Below are 20024 nucleotides of genomic sequence, written 5' to 3'. Positions count from 1 at the left end.
CAGAAAAATTTATTTACATACATGCAACCCATGGACTGCTTTGGCTTGGTCAAGAGCCTAAGCTGGAGACTGGACCGAGGAATCTCAGATCCTTTTCTTGGTCACAGACTTCTTTTGGGACAAAACCTGTTTCTGGATGTCACTTCCTCATGTTCTACTGCAGTGGGGTGCTCTGGCATAAATTATTTAGCAATCTTCAACAGAGATGACAGAAACTGTAATAAATCCTAATAATATAAATTCTGTGCGCACAGCAGAACTGAGCAATTCCATCAGTTCTGCTCTTTCTAGAAATTCTTTTCTCTGAACCATTTAATACCCTCTCAATAAATACATAATAAATAAAATGTTGCAGAAAAAAAAGAACCACTAGTTTACCTTCTACTTGCTAACAACAGGCCTTTGTGATAATTACCAAAAATACAGGTTTTATAATATGATTAAAATTGCCCTTCTAACATAAGTGAACTTCAGGATTAAGGTGCTTGAGTAACCTGAATATTGCTCCCTTTGTATGTATTAAGCACAATATTATTACACTATTCCCCCCTCTTTAACTTTATCCTTACAGAAGAGTACAACCTGAACCCAGTCAGGAGGCAAGCTGGGGTGCAGAGTGACAGGAACTGCCATCTGGAGCCTCTCCCATCTCCTCTGCATTTTACACAGATAGTGGAAAGTGCAGTATAAGAAAGAAGCGTCTTGTGGTTTAACCACAGCTGAATGCTACTCTCAGAAATCCGGATTCTCCTCTTGTTCTTCCTGGTGTCTCATGCAATGCTCAGGAAGTCAGCTGAGCCACACAGGTAGTCTCTAACTGCCTATTCCTCATTTCCCAGAGCATGGACTGTGGCCTGATTTGCCAAAGTCCTGGGCACTCCCAGCTGGGGCACAGCTTGGATCTAAAAAGCTTGATTGAGTTCAAGTGCAATCTGTAACAGTGGGGGGAACCAAAACCAAGCCACCCTCATCTGAGATATTTCATATGCAGCTCACAAAATTCAGAGGAATTTCACAACTTTAACCTATTCATCTTCTCCACATACAAAGAGACAATGCAAACATATCTTAAAGCCATGTTGTGAAAATAACAGTGATCCAGCCATTAGAGTGAAAACTCCTCAAAGCACAACCAGAGGAAATGAACAAAACAAACCCAAAACCTGTTTTCAGAGCAGATCTAAGCTAACCTGAAATACAGAAACCCTTACACTGAACAATGATGATGAAACCAGCTATTGAAATCAATCACTTGCCACTCTAATATTTTTGTCTGTGTGCTGAAAAATCCTTAAGTGAGATAGAAAATACAGAGTGCAAGACAGTCAGAAGTACAAACACAGCATGGATCCTGACATCTCCTACATCTGAATGATCAGTTTACCAACACAAAACTGCTGTTTATGAGGATGAGGGAGCTTTGTGCATGTGAGAGCAGACTGATCACTACAGATTTGGAACTTGGCTGAACTTCGGATGATTTTAAGGGTGACAGGGCAAGACACGCCTGGAACAAAATTCGCCCCTCAATAAACCTCAAATCCAAGTAACAGGCAAATCACTGGACCCTAAATTTGTATTTTACGTAGCCAAAACAACTTTTTCCTCTGGTCTTATTACTGGAAAAGGTTGAAAAATTTCTGCCCAAACAACTCTTGCAAAACTATTTCAGTTCAGCACAGGAAAAACCACCCTTCAAATCTGTCAGAATACTAAAATGCATGAGGCCATGCAGACCAAGGCAATCCCACCAGGAAGCAAAGTGCTTGGTCCAGCCCAATTCTGCCTCTTTCCAGAGGCACAGTGGAGCTCCCTGGAAAGAGCACTCACAGCATTGACCTCACAATAGCATCATTTTCCTGACATCTATTTTTTTTCTTTTTACGTAAGATTTATCACATTAGTCACAGATCTGATGTCTTCACCAAGATAAACCACTCTCTCAACTTACAGATATTTTGCCTGAGCAAGGACAATGACTTTGGTGGTTTTGTTTCTTTCCACAATGAACTCTGATACTGCCCTAGAGGCTAATTACATCAGGAAAGTAATCAGTATTCTGAGATGCCTTTTCCTGATGCTGTCTTCAAACCACATCTATTCAGCTTTCATCACCGCTCTCCCTTCAAACACCCCTTATCCAGAATGATCTGCTCTTGGAACAATTCAGATGCTTGATGTTTCCTTGATAGGCAGTATCTGTCACTTGATGCTGAGATTCGAAGGCTGCAAAGGCAGTTCCATCCACACATTAAGTGGTTCCAGCACTACTGTAGCAAATCAGATCAACCCTGATGCACCAAATTTAACTGAGGGTCTCTATAGAAAGTTCTTTAACTTCTTTAATGCCACTGTGCTGTCAGTTATTAATCCCCAGAAGGGATAAATTCAAGCATCAGCCTGCATTAGGCTCAATATTTTACTTCTGCCTATTTCTCTTGTCTTCTGGAGAAGTCCATGTCTTCCACTTTGTTTTGATTTTGTAACACTGTATTGATGACCTTACTGTTATTAATCTGTACCTCATACTTCTGCTTGAAAATCATTTACAAAAACAGAGGAATCGATGACTTAATACAACCCTCAGCATCTTTTACTGCAAATTCTTCATTTGCTTTGCTCAAATACAGCCTAATTTTTCTGGTGTAGTAAAGAACCAAAGACTTGAATAAAAGACTTGCTACCTTTATTAATGCCTGATTGATCCAATGATCAAAACTAGGAATTATCTTCATTTCAGCATTATATGACACAAAATTGTGCCACTACACTGCCTTTAAAAAAATATGTAATTTTCTACCACTCTGATTTTGTTTTATTTTAACTAAAATCATAAAATCAATAATTCTTAGACTCATTTATCTGATTGCTCTCTTCTTTCAGTAAGGGTCATTAACTCCACGTCTTTCAGCCTCACTATACTTATTAGTTGGTTTACTTTCCTCAGTTCTACTGGGGTATACCAAATCATTTGTGTACCTTACCTTTTTTGTCTTACAAAGTCTACAGGTAAGTAATTTCCTGCCTCTTTTTCTCCCATTTCAAGCTATCGATAAAATAGATGAAATTAGAAGATACTTATTTCACACTTCCTGACTTGTGGAGTAAGGAATAATACATTGTATTTTAAGTAGAGAATTTTAAATAAATGTAATCAAACTAAAGAAGTCCGAGACTATTGGGCCAATTCTATGGCTTTTATAATACTCATGTCTCTTGCTCCAGCAGAGAGACCCCAATTCAACTACAATGTCAGGGAAGGGGAAGCCATTTGCTGCCATAGTCAAAACTCTCCTAGTTTTCAGCAAATTAGATTTAGATTTGTTTCAAAGTGAGGGAAGAGCCACAGAATGTTCTTTCCTCTCTTCGGAAGAAAGTTCAGAGTAGAGTGATAACAGTTTTGTTTCTCTTCACAGTACATCCCACTAAAAATTGGTCTATATTAGAAAGCTCTGATGACTTGATGGTATTTCCTGATATCCAGCTTAAACCTCCCCTGACACAGCTCCAGAAATTCCCTGCTGTCCCTGGTCACAGAGAGCAGAGATTGGTACCCTCCCCTCTGCTGCCCATTGGGAGGATGCTGAAGGCTCCAGTGAGGTCTCCCCTCAGTCTCCTCCAGGCTGAACAAACCAAGTGCCCTCAGCCACTCCTCGTAAGGCTTCCCCTCATGAGGAACACTCACACTGAGAAACTGAGTTGGGCACATCCTCATCATCTCTGGGGTCATCATCCAGATCATCCTGATCAACTCAGCTGCTCTCAGCTTTGTACCTCGATCACCTCAGCAGAGGAGCCATTTGGGAGGTTGTACAGTAGATACCATCCTGCAAGAATGACCTGAGTGGAGAGCACATGCATTTCGAGAACAGAAATCATCCCAGAATACTCCTTGTCCTCGTGTAATCAAAGCCTGTCCTTTGCATGGAGTCATTGTGGGGCACTAATTGTGCTGGAGAGCAGCTCCATAGGCAGCAGCCACTGCCCAGAGCAGCACAACTCACAGCCCAGCCTGCAGGAAACAGCACAGGGAACACTTCCCACTGCTCCCCCAGCCTTTTAACACTGCATGGAACAGTAACAACTGCGTGTAGAAAGTACTTTGGCCAAACAGCAGAAATACTAAATGTGCCTCACAGCTCCTCCAAGTCTTCCATGGGAGCATCCAAACAAAGTACCAAGGTAAACTTTGGCATATTCTGCTGAGTAAAAGCCTCGTATATCCAAATTTTTCTACTCACATGTTTGGCAAATTTTAAGATGTAAAATATAATCCTGTGTGGATAGACAGGGAAATGTAAATGTTGAAGATGGAACACAGAGCTCATGGGGACAAGTGTTAAATGAGAGAACCTCAGATTACTGGAGGGTCAGAGGCACAAAGACAGCACAGTCACGCTGAGCAGCAGCAGCAGCATCTGCTTTGGGACTTCTCTTTCCTATATCCTTGATTTACAGAATGTACGGACGCCGGAGTATTCCCAAAAATGGCAATGCTTCCTGACTTCTACTTTCACAGTCAGTGAGCAAACAAATAGAGCTTCAAAACTGAGCTCCCAATTCAAGCCAAACTCCAACAGGCTTTTCAGGAAAAAGGCAGAAAACTCATCCTACAAGTTTGGTTTTGTTGTATATTTGCAGTTACTAACAAGCCTCTAGTGGGCTACAGTTCCCAGTAATTAATGCTTATTTGTTCCCTTTTCTCTCAATAATACAAATTTTGGCTCTCATGCTCTTACACACAGATATATAAACATGAAAAAAAGGGCAAACCAATGTATTTTATTTTGAGCTAACAAGCTCCATGATTTCAGAAAACAAGAAACACGCAAATAATATACCAGAGCTTATGTTTCTATATAACTAATAAAAATAAAACGAGGGGAAAAGACCTCACTAAATGGGGAGTGGGAAGCATATCAACTGTAAAGATAAAGCAGAGATAATACAGTTCTACCTTGCCTCAGAAAACGTTCGTGCAAATTTTTGTTTTATTTTTAAAGCAATTTTACTTTTTGTCTTCTTTGGTGCCTTATTTAAAAAAATACATATTGAAAACACCAAATTCAGTAGTTGGGGAAAAAAATAGCAACAAATTTAATCATACTTCAGAAGTACAGTTTCTATTTATTGAATGCTAAGTGAATTTGAGATTTTAAAAAAGGGAAAAAATGGGAAGAGTGATGTCTCACAGATTACTTTGCCCTCATATAATTTTTAGTTAAAAAATTGAAGTTTTGGGGTGGAAGCAAAAGTTGACATTTACTGACATTTAGTAGTTAAAATGTAATCCTTCCAGAGAATGAATAGCAGAAAAAGGTGGGGGTGGAAGAGAAGGAAACCAACTTCTGCTCTGATTACACAGAAGATAAAAATTAAAAAGCGTGAAACAAACTCAATGAAAGCACTAAACCATGAGTATTTGCAGATGAAGTTCTTCCAAACAAGGAGGATGTCAGAGGTCCCAGGAATGCTGATTTTGAGCTCCCTAGAAATACCCCCTACAACACAGTCAACTCTGGACCATTAATGGCCATCAGTCACACCAAAGTGGGAACAGATCATTGCTCCTGATGTCTCAGTGGCAGTAATCAGTGACCAATACACGCTGACAGCTCACAACATGCACAGGATTCTATTCGTCTGGTTAGGGAAGTGCTTTATAAATGTAATTAACCCATTTTCTAAAAGTAAATAGAAAATTAGAAAATCCCCACAATCCCCAAGTTTTGAAGCAGGGCCACTGACTGCTCTGTGCAGATACAAAGCACCAGTCAAGATTTCTGTATTATCATGCAACAAAATGTGCACAGGAATCTAAAGATTGCTACAATCCACAGGTAGAAGGTATTTTGATGAATAATTTGCAGATTTAGATTAAATATGTTATGAAAGCGTAAATTATCTCATTAAAGTTAATTTATTTTTTAATTAAAGTTTAAGTATCATTTGAAGGCTTGAACAGACACTCAGTGCAGTGTAATTTCTCAGTAGGGTCCCTGCATTAGAAAAGTTGTTCCTCCTATGAAGTTAAAAAGTTGAAACTGAGGGAGTTCTATCCTGGTGAGCTCTTTTTTGCAAAAAACCCCAAACCTGGTAGACTTGGGAGCTTAGAAGGATACTGATCTTCAGAGAAGGTGAGGCGTCCTTAGTAATAAGAAGCAACATAAACCAGAACCTTAATTTATATTAATAATATTAAGAGTGTTAATCTCAGCCAAAGAGCATTTAATGCTCTTGTGCACACAAAGGGGGAATGACAAGTAGTAGTCTCCTGGTAATCCCCTACGCAGCAGGAAACCAAGGGAAGATGGGACACATTAATGTTATTAGTTTTTTATATAAAACAGAGCAATGCTCCTTGGTGATGAAGGTGGTGTGTTGTGTACACAAGAAGTTGGTGACCAGTGGTAATATTAACAACACCTCCCTCTACCAAGCCACCCCTATTTTAACTTGCTCAAATGCAGATCAGAAGATCAGGTTTAAAAGACAGAAACTTCCCTTTTGGTCTGCCCAGTCAGAGCATCCTCAAGAAGCAGAAATAAATAAATATCTGGAACTTGCATGACTGAATCAGAAAACAGTTGTTGGGCACACAGTACAAACACAGCACACTGAGTGGCCTCAAGTGTTTGAGCTTAAAAGGTTCACATAAACAAAACCAGAGAACACTCTCCTCATGAGCTTTGATGCTTGGGATAGATAGGAATGAAGACATGGGAGAAGCTCCACGCTGAGCAGTATCATGGATGCTTTCCCACGCTATCCACAGAGGTTTTTGTCACACAGCCCTCTCTCACACTGACTGCTCAGGCTCAAAGCTCAAACCATTCTCCTCCTCCACAACTGCCCTCCAGTGAAACCTGCTCCCTTCTTGTAGGATGGAGGAAAAATCCTGCTTTGGTTTTAAACCCAAGCTGTCCTACACAGTTATTACCTCATATTGCCAAAAATGAAGACTACCACAAACAGCAAGAACCATTTAACAATAAATTACTTTTGCTGTGTTGGATGTTTTATTGAGCCAACACTTGTGAGAACTTTTTTCCTTATTTTCCCTGGCAGACTTGGCTTTTGTGCACAAACACAACACAGCATTCACCCTCCCTCACACCTCCACAACTGATTCAGACAGCAGAGAGGTGGGGAAGGCTCAGAACTAACTGCTCTTGTATAAAGTGTTTTATCAATAATGTATACTGCTGTTTTCTCCTCCTCCCAAGTGCAGCAAGAGGTCAGTTTTTTGCAGATCTTGCGTGACTTGTCCCACTGTTCAACAGTAACAGACACAGAGGCCCAGCCCAAGCAAAGGCAGTCAAGACAGCCAGACACCCATCACAACAGAGACGCCCTAGCAAGCAGGGTTTCTGAAATCCAGATGGAAATGAAAGTCACTCTCACACTCCCTCTGCCTTCAAGAGGCCTTTTGCAACAGCATCTCAGCACCAGGAAGAAGTTATTACAAGGCTAAGAGGCTGGAGAAAAATTCTACTTGATACCAATCCCCCGGAACTGGGACTGTTTCTAAATTAATTGACCTTTCCCCATGCAACCACTCTCTCTTTGGCAGTCTGCTTCCCTGCACTCTGGTGCCAGCAATCTTGGGAGATGCTACTTTGTAGGTTTTCAAACATTAAAAAAAAAATCAACTGAAAGCCCTCCCAACTAAACATGATAAATCTGGAAAACCACCTAATTCCAGTATAGAAGGCAGCTATGCAGATATTTTGCCCTTTGTAAGCATGATTTATGCACCACAAACTCTGATGCAGAGCTAGAGACTTAAGAAAGTGAGTGAAATAAAGAGTAAGAATACAACCAGCTACCAAAGAGGTTTGCAATTCTATTCCAAGTTCCAGATACAAAGCTTAGCCTTTAAAAGTCAACAGCAGACTTCCAGAAATTGAATTTCTTCATACCTGCATTGGAGTGCATGATTTCATCATATATTTAAGCCATTAAGTATTAACTACCCAAGTCTCTAAAGTTTCAGCTTCTGGTTTTAACTGTCTTTAGCAGTTGAGTTTTACCTTAATTCATATTAAAGGTGAAAATGAGGAGCAGAATGTGCCTGAAAAGAAGTTTCAATGACATTACACTGTTTGTGTTTCCACATAAAGTGCCTTCCTGCCCTGCCCTTCATAAGAGCGGGGAAAAAAAAAAAAAAGGTCTAAATATGAAGAGCTGTTGCAAAAAACCCCTATTTCACCTTATGTTTACACCCAAGTTTAGACAAGTACAACTTGCCTAGGAAGACACACCCTTACATGAAACTATTGTGCAAGGGATGGACATTACCCAGAGGCACAGCCACCAGCAGAGCTGAGGCCAAAGCTCCACTTCCCTCTCCTTAGACAGGAAGATATTTTACCCCTGCAGCAGCAGTACACTTAACACAAGAGAAACAACAATATGCCTTCTGAAGCTCAAAGTTTCATTATTTATCCTGACAGTTTTGTATTTATCAGTTGTAACAACAGGATCTAGAACCAAATTTGTACAGTATATTGAAACCCCAGGGGGTTTCTTCACATTTGAAATGCTCAGAGAAGCTCTGTTTTCTTTCAAGATCTTCACAGCATCACAACCTCTCAGCTCCTGGGGCAATGAATTTCACAGGTCAACTGTGTTTTAGAAAATCGTTTTAAATAATGCAATTTTCCAAGGTCAATAGCAGCGAGGCTTAGTTCCCACCCTAAGGAAATGGGTGCCTTGGAAAACCCAACTGAGCAGGTTTAATTGGAGCAGGTTTCACATTACTGGGCAAGGTGAAAGGACTGACAATTTTTTGTGTTATCATTCACAGGCAGACATTGAACATGGGTCAGAAAGAATAGTGCTCTGCTCCCCTTTATCACAAACTTACTGCTACAGGGTTTGTATGTATGCAAAAGCCCTATTTTGTCCACAGAAAAACTCTTTAAAAAGCAGAGGACACAGCAGTGCCCTTAGAACAGAGAGAGGGCTTGAAAGAACAGGAAGCTTCAAAGCATCAAGGAACCATCAAGCCCCATCTACCTCCCAAGTGTCAAATTTTGACTGCAAATTGATTGGAAAGGGAAGAGTAGAACAAAATGAAAGGCTTTTACTCTTCACGAAGACAATGGGGACGTTGTGCTGTAGCGTGGCTGCAGCAAGGCCGGTACCGTGGCACAGCAGCTGAGCCAGAAAATGCGGCCCCCTCCCCTCCCTACCTTGGAGCTCTGACATCTTTGGTGCTAACAACTCGTTGCTGTGGAAACCAGACTGCTTCTGACAAAGCCACATTGACTAAAAGCAACATGTGGGAAAATGGAATAAGGCCCTGAGAGAAATTAATCCTTTAGATGAAAAATAAATACAATTTTGGTTAAAAATTAAGCAAGTAAAGGAGAGTATTTCTCAGTGTTGGAACAACAGGCCAGGAGAACACTGCCAAATGCCAGGCCTCGTGGCACTGCAAATGGATTTTAAGGACACTTCATCCCTGAAATATATGGTAGATTCAGGGCTAAGGAGTACACACAGGAGTCCAGCACAGAACACAGGTGAGTGTGCTGCTCTCTATCCATTTTGTAACTGCTCTCCTTTGAAAACAAAATTACACCCAGCCCCACCCCACAGTACAACAGAAGCTAAGGGCGGTACAAATCAGCACTGCAGGGCTTTCGCAAGGCCCAGACTGACTCACACCTGGGCAAAACACTCACCCAGCCAAAACCTCAGCACACAACAAAGTCCTAGCCATGGAGATCATGAGTGCTCCACACCCTGCCATTCCCAAAAAGTTTATGTATCTCAGAAATGCCATCCAAAAAAACCATAAACAATCAATTTTTTTCTGATTTCTCCCCTTACAAAGGGCTTAATAAATCTGTCCTCAGCCCTTGTTGACTCAGATCCCAGGAGCTGCTTTAGGGTCTGTTACTTGGAATGCCAGCATCCCTAGGAGAGTATTCAAGAAAAAAAAATCCTGGGAAAAAGCCCATGGAGAAGAGCCAGAGTTTGAACTGGCAAGACTTAAGATCTGTGCACAGTGCAACTTTAATAAGACTGGCTCCTTATCCAGATCATCTGAAATTACTCATAAGGATGGCACACTCAGGGTGGTTTGTTTGGTTTTTGGGGTTTTAAAAAAAAAAAAAAAAATCAGCAAGCCAACTTCTCTGGAGGAAAACTTAATTTTTACACAAATTTAATATTTGGGCTTTCTCTTAATACAGGCCATGAAAGCTCCAGTGCAAAATGCCAGGTGTCACAAAGATTCAGGAACTCGGAGGCCACTCGTGATTTACATGCTGAGCAAGAATCCTTTCCCCCTTCACTCCCGAGGTATTAAAATGCTGCAGCGTTACAGCTTAATCTCATTTACAGAGCTTTGAATCATCTTAAGTACTTAGGAAGTCTGTGTAAAATACCACAATCCCTGCAGTTTATACACCCTAATCCAGACAGACTACACCACCAGCTTTCACTGCTGCTGATTGGAAAGATGTTCTCACGGTTTTCCAATTAATTAAACAGGTCATCTACTCTCCAACTCCAGCACTGGCCACATCCCTGCCACTTCCCTTCCCATCGATGTCGCTGTGCCACACGGACTTCAAACAACTCTGCAGGACGCAAAGACACAAAAGACAGCTCTGCAGACAGCTGGACTGTTGCTAACAGAATATTGCACACCATCCCAAAGTTTGCTGTTCTAAAGACACAATTATCATGGAAAACCTCCAAAACAGGGAAATGTATTCAGGTCATATGTGAAATGGGAACTTCTTCAGGGTCAAGCAAATAGCAACTGCAAAAACCTTTAGGGATGCAAAATGCCGCATGATGGTGTAAATAAATCAACGATTGTATCTTTTTTTAAAGAAAAAGATAAATCACTGTGTACAGTGAAGGGATTAAAGCAGAACAGTCTTCACAGGAAAGATACCAATCCATTAACTTTCTCAAATTCACATTGACTCTTGCTCCCAATAATGGTGACACCTTCCTTCTCTATGCTTCCTGTGAATTTATCACAGCATGAACATAATCTGTTTTCAGCTGAAACTGAGCTGGCACAAACGACAACAAGAAGCCATTTATTCTCAGGCCAGGCCACTCTTACATAGGGTGCTACCACAGTCAGAGAAAAATACACTAAGGAAAAAGGGATGTGTGTGAGCTGTGACATTCAGGCGTGCACCTGATTCTTCCCAAACGTGATCAGGTTTTTTCCAATCTGGACATCTCTCTACATGATATTACCATAAGTAAATGCAGCTGAAGTACACTCGTGTTGTAAATTAAGTTTAAAATTCTTGCATATTTGCTCCTTTGTACTTAAGCTGATTTGCAAAATCCAGTTACCTGTAACGAGACTCCCACTAGCAGAAATCAGCGAGGTTTTCCTTTGGTTAAATGGCATAGGAGGACTTATACTCTAAAGGGAGGAGGGAGAGACATAGAGAAGAGCCTTCTAGTCCGAGGAGGGTGTCAGGCGGCCAGTGGCGTCTGACCGAGGCACACACGCGCTCTGCTTTCAGCACCCTCCCCACAGCTGCCCTAAGACACTTATCTGTAACACTATCAGGTCTTTCAACTTGGCAAAACGGGGAACGCGCCTTCATCTTCCCGAGCTTTGTTGCCACTCAAGTCAGGGTATAACTTGTGCCAGCTTGCTGAGACACTGGGGGAGGACGCAGAAGGTGCAAAGTAGCATCAATGCAGTTTTGCTTTTTCAAGATGACTTAATGGTTTACAGCATTTGGCTTTCTGTTTCTGCTTTTTAGGCTTAATGAACTGCCATTCAAAAAAGTAAAAATTTATTACATATGGTTTCATTATTTCAGACCAAACCCATCTTTTTATTTTTTAAACTATTTATTGTATTTCAAATAAAGAGCACACCAGTCAAGAATGTCAGATCTTCAAAGTAAATTGATAAGTCCTCATTTTTCAAGAATTAACTAGTCCAACTGACACTCTGAAAGGTGCCAGTCTGGCCCCAATAAGTACAAAGCACTCAAAGACTCTGGTCTTGAATGACTCACTGGTTTAAAAACAATTCTTGTAGCAGTAGAAACGACCCACTTTTTAATCGACTGGAAGTTATTTTAGGTATTTTATGCATATTTACGTAATAGTCACCAAGATTAGCACTGAAGGATAAAATTCAAGGACCAGTCTGATGCTATCCATATTTTAGGTACTCCTCTGTAGACAGGGCTGCCACTTAACTAGAACTCTTCTGAACTCATATTCATTCTATGCTGTATCCAGTTTTGATCTACAACACGGCTCCCAGACTTTGTTACTCAGACTTAAGCTGTGTTACTGACACTGAACTTACTGCAGCATGAGCTAAACCAGCATAAACAGGCTGCAGGAAACATGGTAGGTAAGAGGGAACTACAGAATACTTCACTAGAAAGTGTTAGTTTCCTCCAGAAACACACAATCATTCCAGAAGAGCTGCTTCACCCTGGATAAAACCTAACCAACTATTATACTTGGTTCCCCAAATTCTCATCACAGTTCTAAGCTTAGCACACCATTATTCTTCCTTATGCCAAAAATGTTGAAATGTTTCATTCCTAATCTGGCATAATTCTCTTCTAAAAATGCAATCTGCAGCATCTAAGAAGATTGTTACCATTTCCTATTCTACAGGCAATCATCAGCCTAAAATAACCTTCACTTTCACAGTGTGCAGTGCTTTCTCCACTGCTGCATCATTTTCCTTGGTCATCATCTTACTTCATGCAGCAAGAAGGGTATTTTACAAGCACCAGCTATTTAGATAACTTGCAAAACAAATACTTTGGACTGTACAGTCTCCCGTTTGTGAGCAATCATGACCTGGCTTCAGGGTAAACTAACTGAAAACAGACTGTCCCACTATTAGCTTTTGCCATGCAGAATTATTTAATGTAATCAGAAACATTAAAATTGAGCGAGAGGCAGAAACATAGCTCAAGACTAAATGGAACTGAGGCAGAATGCCTTTGCCCACAGCAACTCACCTATGGAAAGCAGAACAACATTCTCTAGATAGTCTTATGTGTGGGTCCCAAGAATCACTTCAGGAAGGACTTTTTTTGCAAAATTTGTTTCTCTATTACCTGTTTTCTTTCCTTCTGAGAAGAAAGTTATGCTAATACTGTTATGCGTAACAGCAGAGACTCCTACTCTACAATTATCATTTCTATCATTCACTAAACATTCTTTAAACCTAAAAGGCAAAGAGGGTGTTCAATTTTGTTTGCTTTTTGCTTTATTTAACATTTGGGCTAAGCCTATTTGTCTTCAAATCAGCAAGTTACAGTCACTTTTCTGCTGGCACTCAGCAGCACAACACATTTTCCATGAGGCACGGGATGGCTTAACTCACTATTTATTCTAGAGGATAAGGTCTATGTGTAGATGTGGCACTTGGAGACATGGTTCAGTGGTGGACTTGGCAGTGCTGGCTTAACAGTTGGACCTGATGATCTTTAAGGTCTTTTCCAACCTGAACAATTCCATGAAGTAGCAGGTCCATTCATACACTCCACCTTAACCTGGAAGTGTCAGGTGGCTGGAGGCACCTGCAGTATATGGGGAATGTGTCCAGTGCTTAGGGGAGAAGCATTTTACCTCTGCTACTCAGGAGTTACTCATCCTAAAAGTACCAATGCACCCATAACCAATGGACTTGGCTTTTCTGAAGTTCCAAAGGTCTTTGTTTTGTGCCTATGCCTGAACTGTCCTTCCTTTCCTTCTGGAAAGAAGCACCATCTGTTTACTGAAGATTAACATGTAACACTGTTTTTACATCCTGAAACATCCACCAAAATCCTGAAGCTGCAGGTGCAAAGAAGCCCCAATACCCTGCAGAAGACTCTCTACCTCTCTGCTCTCTCTATTCTTATTATTTCTTAATCCCAGCTCTGAGCCCTTCCTACCATTTTCCACAAAAATAAAGGAGATCATCAAATACATTGAAGTATTACTTTGACACCACTTAGCAGGAATTTGTGCCAAAAAGGAAATGAGGGAGAAGAAAAGAAAGAACAAGGAGCTGTGGGTTGGGGGTTTTTTTAATGGAAGGCAAGTCCTAGGAGTTCACATTTATCCTCACAGGTAACCAGCTATTTTGGTCTCCTCTCTCTAAAAACAGTGAGGAGTGCAAACACCAGCAGAGAACACTTGGGCTGATGTCAGGGTTAAAGAAGTGGAGGTTAAATTTGCCTTAAAGCTCCAAAAGGTAAAGTGAACAGAAGGGGGCAGGCTGGCAGAGAGGAGATAAAAATAGAAGTGACTAGACTTCACTTGACAGCTATTTCTGGATCAACTATGGAAAGAGATCTGAGAAGGTCTTCTATTTGTAAGGGAGACAGAGACCAAAACATAGTTGCCTTCTAGAAGGCCACAGTCCTGCACAGCAGTTTTGTTTATGCTTCTACTTTTCTAAATCCCCATGTTCTCACTATTTGGAAACAGTGCTGTTCAGCCAAAATGTCATTATGTGTCTAAGTGAGAAACCAGATGAGATTTTCTGGAGTAGGACAGCAATGCGTGTGGCATTTCAATTTAACAGAAACAAAGCTGACAGCACATTGTAAAACTGGGCAGCAAATCACAATGCCAAGCAGAGTAAACTAAGCTACACAGTATTTTAGGAAAATAACCAAAGCCCTGCGGTATTTTCAAAAGGATGTATTGTGTTTTCCCACTCTAAAATGATTAGTGAAATTCTAACCAGTTCCAATTATGGATGTAGACTAACAGCAACAACAGGGACCTCCCAATTACAGCATGGAGTGCTTGACTGACATATGGCTCTGGGGATGAATATTTTTGCCTGTTCAAGCTCTTTCCTCTTGAGTACCTCTGTTACAATTCCTTCCATTGAGTAATTTCTATCCAGATCCTGGCAGTGCTGGCTCTGTTCCCATTTAAAAGAAAACCTGCAGGCAGAAAGCAGTGCCATCTGCCCAGTCAGGAGCTGCTTTAATGGGCAAGTTTGATGTGAAGGGGAACAGCCTATTACACTTTATCTTCAGCAGCAGGAGTGATGTTCTTCCTTTCCCAGGAGCAGGTTACAGCAAGCACTCTCATGCCTGAAGTATTTGTCCACAAATATACATAAATCTCAATGAATATGTGCAAGCAACCTCCAGAAAAAAATCCATCCAGCATGCCTTTTTTTTCACATTCAACTTGCAGTTCAGTCTTCCATTTCTCTTTACCTGTCATACCAGTTGGGTTTGTTCTGTGACAGCTTCATCAGCCTCCACTTTCTATTCCTGTAAGTGAATGATAACCCTGCCATCACACCTGAGAAGAATGAGCAGTGGCAAGGCCCTGTTGTCCTGACACAGAGAATTCTGCTCTGAAGCTGTTTCTGAATATTTTTTCCCAAGTTTCTTGTCCCTTTTATGTAACTGCTTTGACTGGATGATTTGCTCTGAAGTGTCATCTGGAGCAGGTTTGGGACTTGTGTGGCCCAGTTCAGGTTCCACAAGAAACAAAGAAAAAACTTCTTCTGAATATTTTCATCCTTGCAAATATCTTCAGGGCTGGGAAAAGATCCTTCTATTCTTGCCAATTAACCAAGCAGTTTTTATCCCTCCTTGTTGGGTAATCTTCTCACTAGCCCATCTTTGCAGAGAGCAGCGGATTCTCTCTGGGCTGCTGGCAGTTTTACTTAATTGCATGTTTAACTTTTTATTCAGCACTTAAACCCATAACAATGAGAAATACACACATGCAAGCAGCAAACTATTACCTGCCATTCAGACTCCCTAGAGAACTCATAAACATCTTAATATTGCTGCCATACTTCTGTCCCTTTCAGAAGAAAAGTGCACACATTCCACAGTTGGAAGGGAAAGGGGATGACAAACACATGTACAGGGTAAGCTCAGTGATGTATCAGCCACTGCTGACCTGTAATGACTGGGGAAGTGGAACTTTGGTCCTTAACTTATATTAAAAGTTCTGGAAAAAAATCAGCCAACTCAATCAGTGCTAAACAGAAACAGGTATTAGAGACTCCACCATAGGTTCCTCCAACCCATCAAGCAGAAGACATTCTGTCAGGGCACAGCAGTTTCCATTCTCTTCCCCTCTCCCCATCTCTGAGGGCTAAAATAAAAAAAATATTTTCCACATGCTAATATCCATTGGAATCTATTTCCTACTTCATTCCAAAACTACCAAATTTGCTCTGGAACATACTTGTTGCTACTGGATTGTCCTCTGGGATGGCAGCTTCTGATTTAAAATGCTTCCAGCCTTTCTGACTACAAAACCTTTGAAGTATGAATGATCTCTAACCAGCAACAAAGCCATGAACTCTTCAGAAACAGCAGATCAGCTTCAGCATTAACTATTATCCTTTATCACAGTATGCTAAGTTTAGAAATTAATGCTACTAGCACTCCAGAAGGACCTGATTAATGGATCACCTCAGAGTTGCAAAAACTTGACACTCCCCTAGCCAGGTGCAAAACCCCAGTACCTGCAGTCTGATGTCAAAACCTCCAGTTTCCCCATGATAAACTTCTGTGAGTCAGCTATGTGGAGCTAATACAAAAGAGTGTGATAAAGTACACGAGAGTGTTGGAAACACGTGAATTAATCAGCAAATTATTGTATTGTAAGCTTTTCTAGTTCCTCTATTAAATTTTTTTTTAATACCCAAAGCTGCCAGGTATTTCCAGGCTTCTCTACCAAAATGCAAAAGCTTTGGTGGGGACAGCAGTTTTGTTTGGTAGAGACCATCTCCAGGCCTTGGCAGCCCTACAGGTGACCAGTAGCAGATCCACCCTGATCCCAATACACATGCAGTGTGTTTAAGAAAAAGAAGGATACCTGAGAGCCTCCTTGACCCATCAGATTAACATCAGCAAGGCATCTGTAACATCCTTAAGTAATTCTCATGGCAATTACTTCAGCTGGCTCTCGTTCTCTCCTACTGAACCACCTGGCTCTCATTTAGGCTGCTTTTTTTCCCCCCTAACAATGTGGTTTAAGAGCATCAGGGAAATTTTCAAGTTTAAAAGCTGTAGAACAAAAGGCAAGTAAGCTTTATGTTCTCTAATGAACGCTTATTGCTCCATTTATTTAAGTGGTACTTATCACCATAAATATCTACTAAACTCACTTGCCCTACTTGTGTAATCAGTGCTTTCACAGGAAACATCCTTTGGTAAACGGATTGCAAAAATAAAGTAGGAAAATAAATGAACAACTAGAAATGTTTCTTAAGAAAAGTCTTCAAACAGAGGAAAGACTGAAGATCAATGAACATTTAAATATTTCACAGCTTAGGCCTATTCTTTGCACAAGATCCAAAATAGTTTCCTTCATGAGTATTGCATAATATGTTCATTCAAAATCTAGCAAGTTTTCTCCCAGAACACACCAAGACACGGTTCTCTCCCCCGCTTTTTTGTCTTTTAAATATAAACACGAGAATTTCACAGCTGATAACGTTATTCTGGAAACTACACAGAATATTCTGGAAAAGGCTCAAGTTGAGACTCCAGTGTTGCAATAGCAAATGTTTCCACATATTCAGATTCTTCACCTCTTTGTGAAAGGTAAGCAACAGAAAAAGTAGCTTTTACAGCGTTCTGGGAGCGAACTCTGGCCTCCAAACCATAAATAAGGAAGAAAAGACAAAACACACATACCTTCAAAGCACATTTCTGGCCTGTCTCCTTGTTGAAACACTCCAGTACTTTGCCATTGATTCCTAGCCCTAGCACACGTTTGGAGAGTTTGTAGTCATCTGTAACTGCATGTTTTTTTATCTCTAGTTTGACATGGGCTGTTCCCCCAGGCAAGGATTTCACACTGCTCTTGCTCTCCACATGACTCTCTGCCTGGGATTGCTGTTCACCTTCACTTTGTTCCATATCAGGGAAGAGCCTGGGATGACAGAGATACCCGACAGATTCCTGTGGGGTATCCTCAGCAGAGTCCCTTCTCTTAAGCAATCAAACCCAGTGCTTCAAACAGTCCATTTGATCGCCATTGAGTCCTGAGTAAAAATGTAAATAAGTGTTAATAATTGATGTCAACTAACTGTTGTCCCACCTCACCGCTTTTCTCTTGTTTTTAACAAGACGACCAGGCGCTAGAGAGAACAGAAGCGGAGGGTCACCTCAGGAAAGCACACTTTGCCTTTACAAACCAGTCACCCCAGTTCCAAGACACAGCTCTCAGTCTGCAGGTATAAATCACTGCTTTTACTGTAACAAAAAGTAACTGAGTAACTGCTGAGTCTTGGAATAACCCACTACAGCTAAGCTCTGTAAAATAGAACAGAGCTTCAAGCTTATAAACCCGCATCAACCACTTGTTGCCTCAATGTTTTATGTAGAAATCCTCACGATGGTCCCCTGCCTCATCCCGACACTCCCGAATTACGCAAGAGAACCAGGAATACCTGGACTGAACCCCAGAACGGCACTGCCTGGGTAGGCACCGAACCCTGGGGCAGTGCTTTAATTGCCTGGGTCCACAGGAGAGGGGCAGGGACCACCAAACCACCCAAAAACTGGAGTCCGTGGAGATGCCATGGCGTGGCTCCCAAAGCCGAGCGGGTCCCGCTGGGGACTTGAGGGGGATCCCCGGGGCGGGTCCCGGTGCCAGCAGCCCCGTTACCACGAGCAGAAGGGCCGCTCGCTCAGCCCCCCGCGCTGAGGCGGCGGCGGAGGGCGGGAAAGCTCTGAGGCGAAGCCGGGAGAGCGGGGGGTGTCGGCGGCGGGAGCCGGGCGGGGGCAGCTCCACGCCGGAGCTCGATTACCTGCCTGTGGCGGCGCGGCCCCAGCCGAGGCTTCCCGGAGCGGCTCGGGGAAGGCGGGCTCTGCCTGGGTCCGCCCCGCCGCCCCGGGCAGGTGCGCGCCGCCTTCCCGCCCCGAGCCGCGCCGGGCTGCCGGCGGCGGGACCGGCCCGAGCCCCCGACAACCGGCGGGGAGCGGGGAGCGGGGAGCGGGAGCTGCCTCGTGTTCAGGTTCCACTGTTCGGGTTCCCCTGAACAACCCTGGTGGGGAACAACCCCCGCGGTGATTTTAAGGTGATTTAGGACGGTGACTTTAAGCACGATATTAATTTATCGGGGTAAACGGCCCTGATAGAGGGGGCAAATAAGGCTTCAGTGGCGGCAGCTCGGGGCTGGTACCGCAGCGCGCCCGCGCGGTGGCACCGCCGGCCCTTCCCCCGGTGCCTCCTCTGGGAAGAACCGCCACGTTCGCTCCAAGCCCTGTGTTAAACAGGCTGTTGCAATGAGACTCGACAGCGGGCAATGAGCCTTCAGGCGCTTGGCTACCGAAAGGGTGCTCTCACTATATGCAGTCACTAAACACGACCAAAGACGCGGCCAGTGTTTCCCGGCACTTTCGGATGCACAGTCAGGATACTAAAAGTGATGGTTCCCACAGCAACTGTCGCTCATCCCTGGTGCACAGAGTGTGGTTCCAGGGATGTGAAATGCTGAGCTTTTTTCCCTACATGTGAAGATGAGTCATGCATTGAAATGGAGCTGTATTCGTATCACTGGAAGGAGCTTAAAGTTCACATGCTTTACAAGTTAAAAATACATTTGTCATTTTACGTAACATAATGGCATCTGGAGTTCTAGTGGTTAGGAAAATAATTAAAAGGGCTAATGAGCCTTTTCTCCAGGGAATAAAAAGTAGTTCAACTTAGCAGGATGCAGATCCGCAGTACATCACCATGTGATGTGACGCTACAGCTATTCTGCCTCAGGTTTCCCTTCCAGGCTTTCAGCAGTTCAGCTGCTGGAGGGCCTGGTTCCCTGATTCAGTTCACCTATTCTGGGCTAATCAAATCCCTGAGGAAAACAGCTATTTCCAACTTTTTCAGGTTTAGCTGCCAGCCTTCTTAATCTTTGCATCACCTCCCACTGTGGTAGTCTGAGAGAATGTATATGTAACTCTGAGCTCCCAGGTTGCAAAACTTCAATAACATGGTTCTCCAGACACCAGCTTGCTCTGATTTTCCTTCCCATGGCTTCTGCCTGTGTTTGCTGATCTGTTCGT

The 20024-nt window shown here is 42.4% G+C and overlaps 1 protein-coding gene across 1 annotated transcript in view; it reads right to left on the bottom strand.

Moving 5' to 3' along the window:
* The window catches only part of MAPKAPK3 (MAPK activated protein kinase 3), a 51789-nt gene extending 32929 nt beyond the window's left edge, over positions 1-18860 (bottom strand). The window contains exons 1-2 of the mRNA XM_032120900.1: positions 18770-18860; positions 17652-18001 (exon numbers count right to left, since the gene is read on the bottom strand). Of these exons, the coding sequence (XP_031976791.1) occupies positions 17652-17876 (225 nt within the window). The 5' untranslated portion in view covers positions 17877-18001; positions 18770-18860. The remainder of the gene's footprint in view (positions 1-17651; positions 18002-18769) is intronic.
* Between the last annotated feature and the right edge of the window lie 1164 nt (positions 18861-20024).

This window comes from Corvus moneduloides, chromosome 11, assembly GCF_009650955.1.
Source record: "Corvus moneduloides isolate bCorMon1 chromosome 11, bCorMon1.pri, whole genome shotgun sequence".
NCBI lineage: Eukaryota > Metazoa > Chordata > Aves > Passeriformes > Corvidae > Corvus > Corvus moneduloides.
Note: the sequence above shows the minus strand (reverse complement) of the source record. Positions and strands in the feature narration are given on the sequence as shown.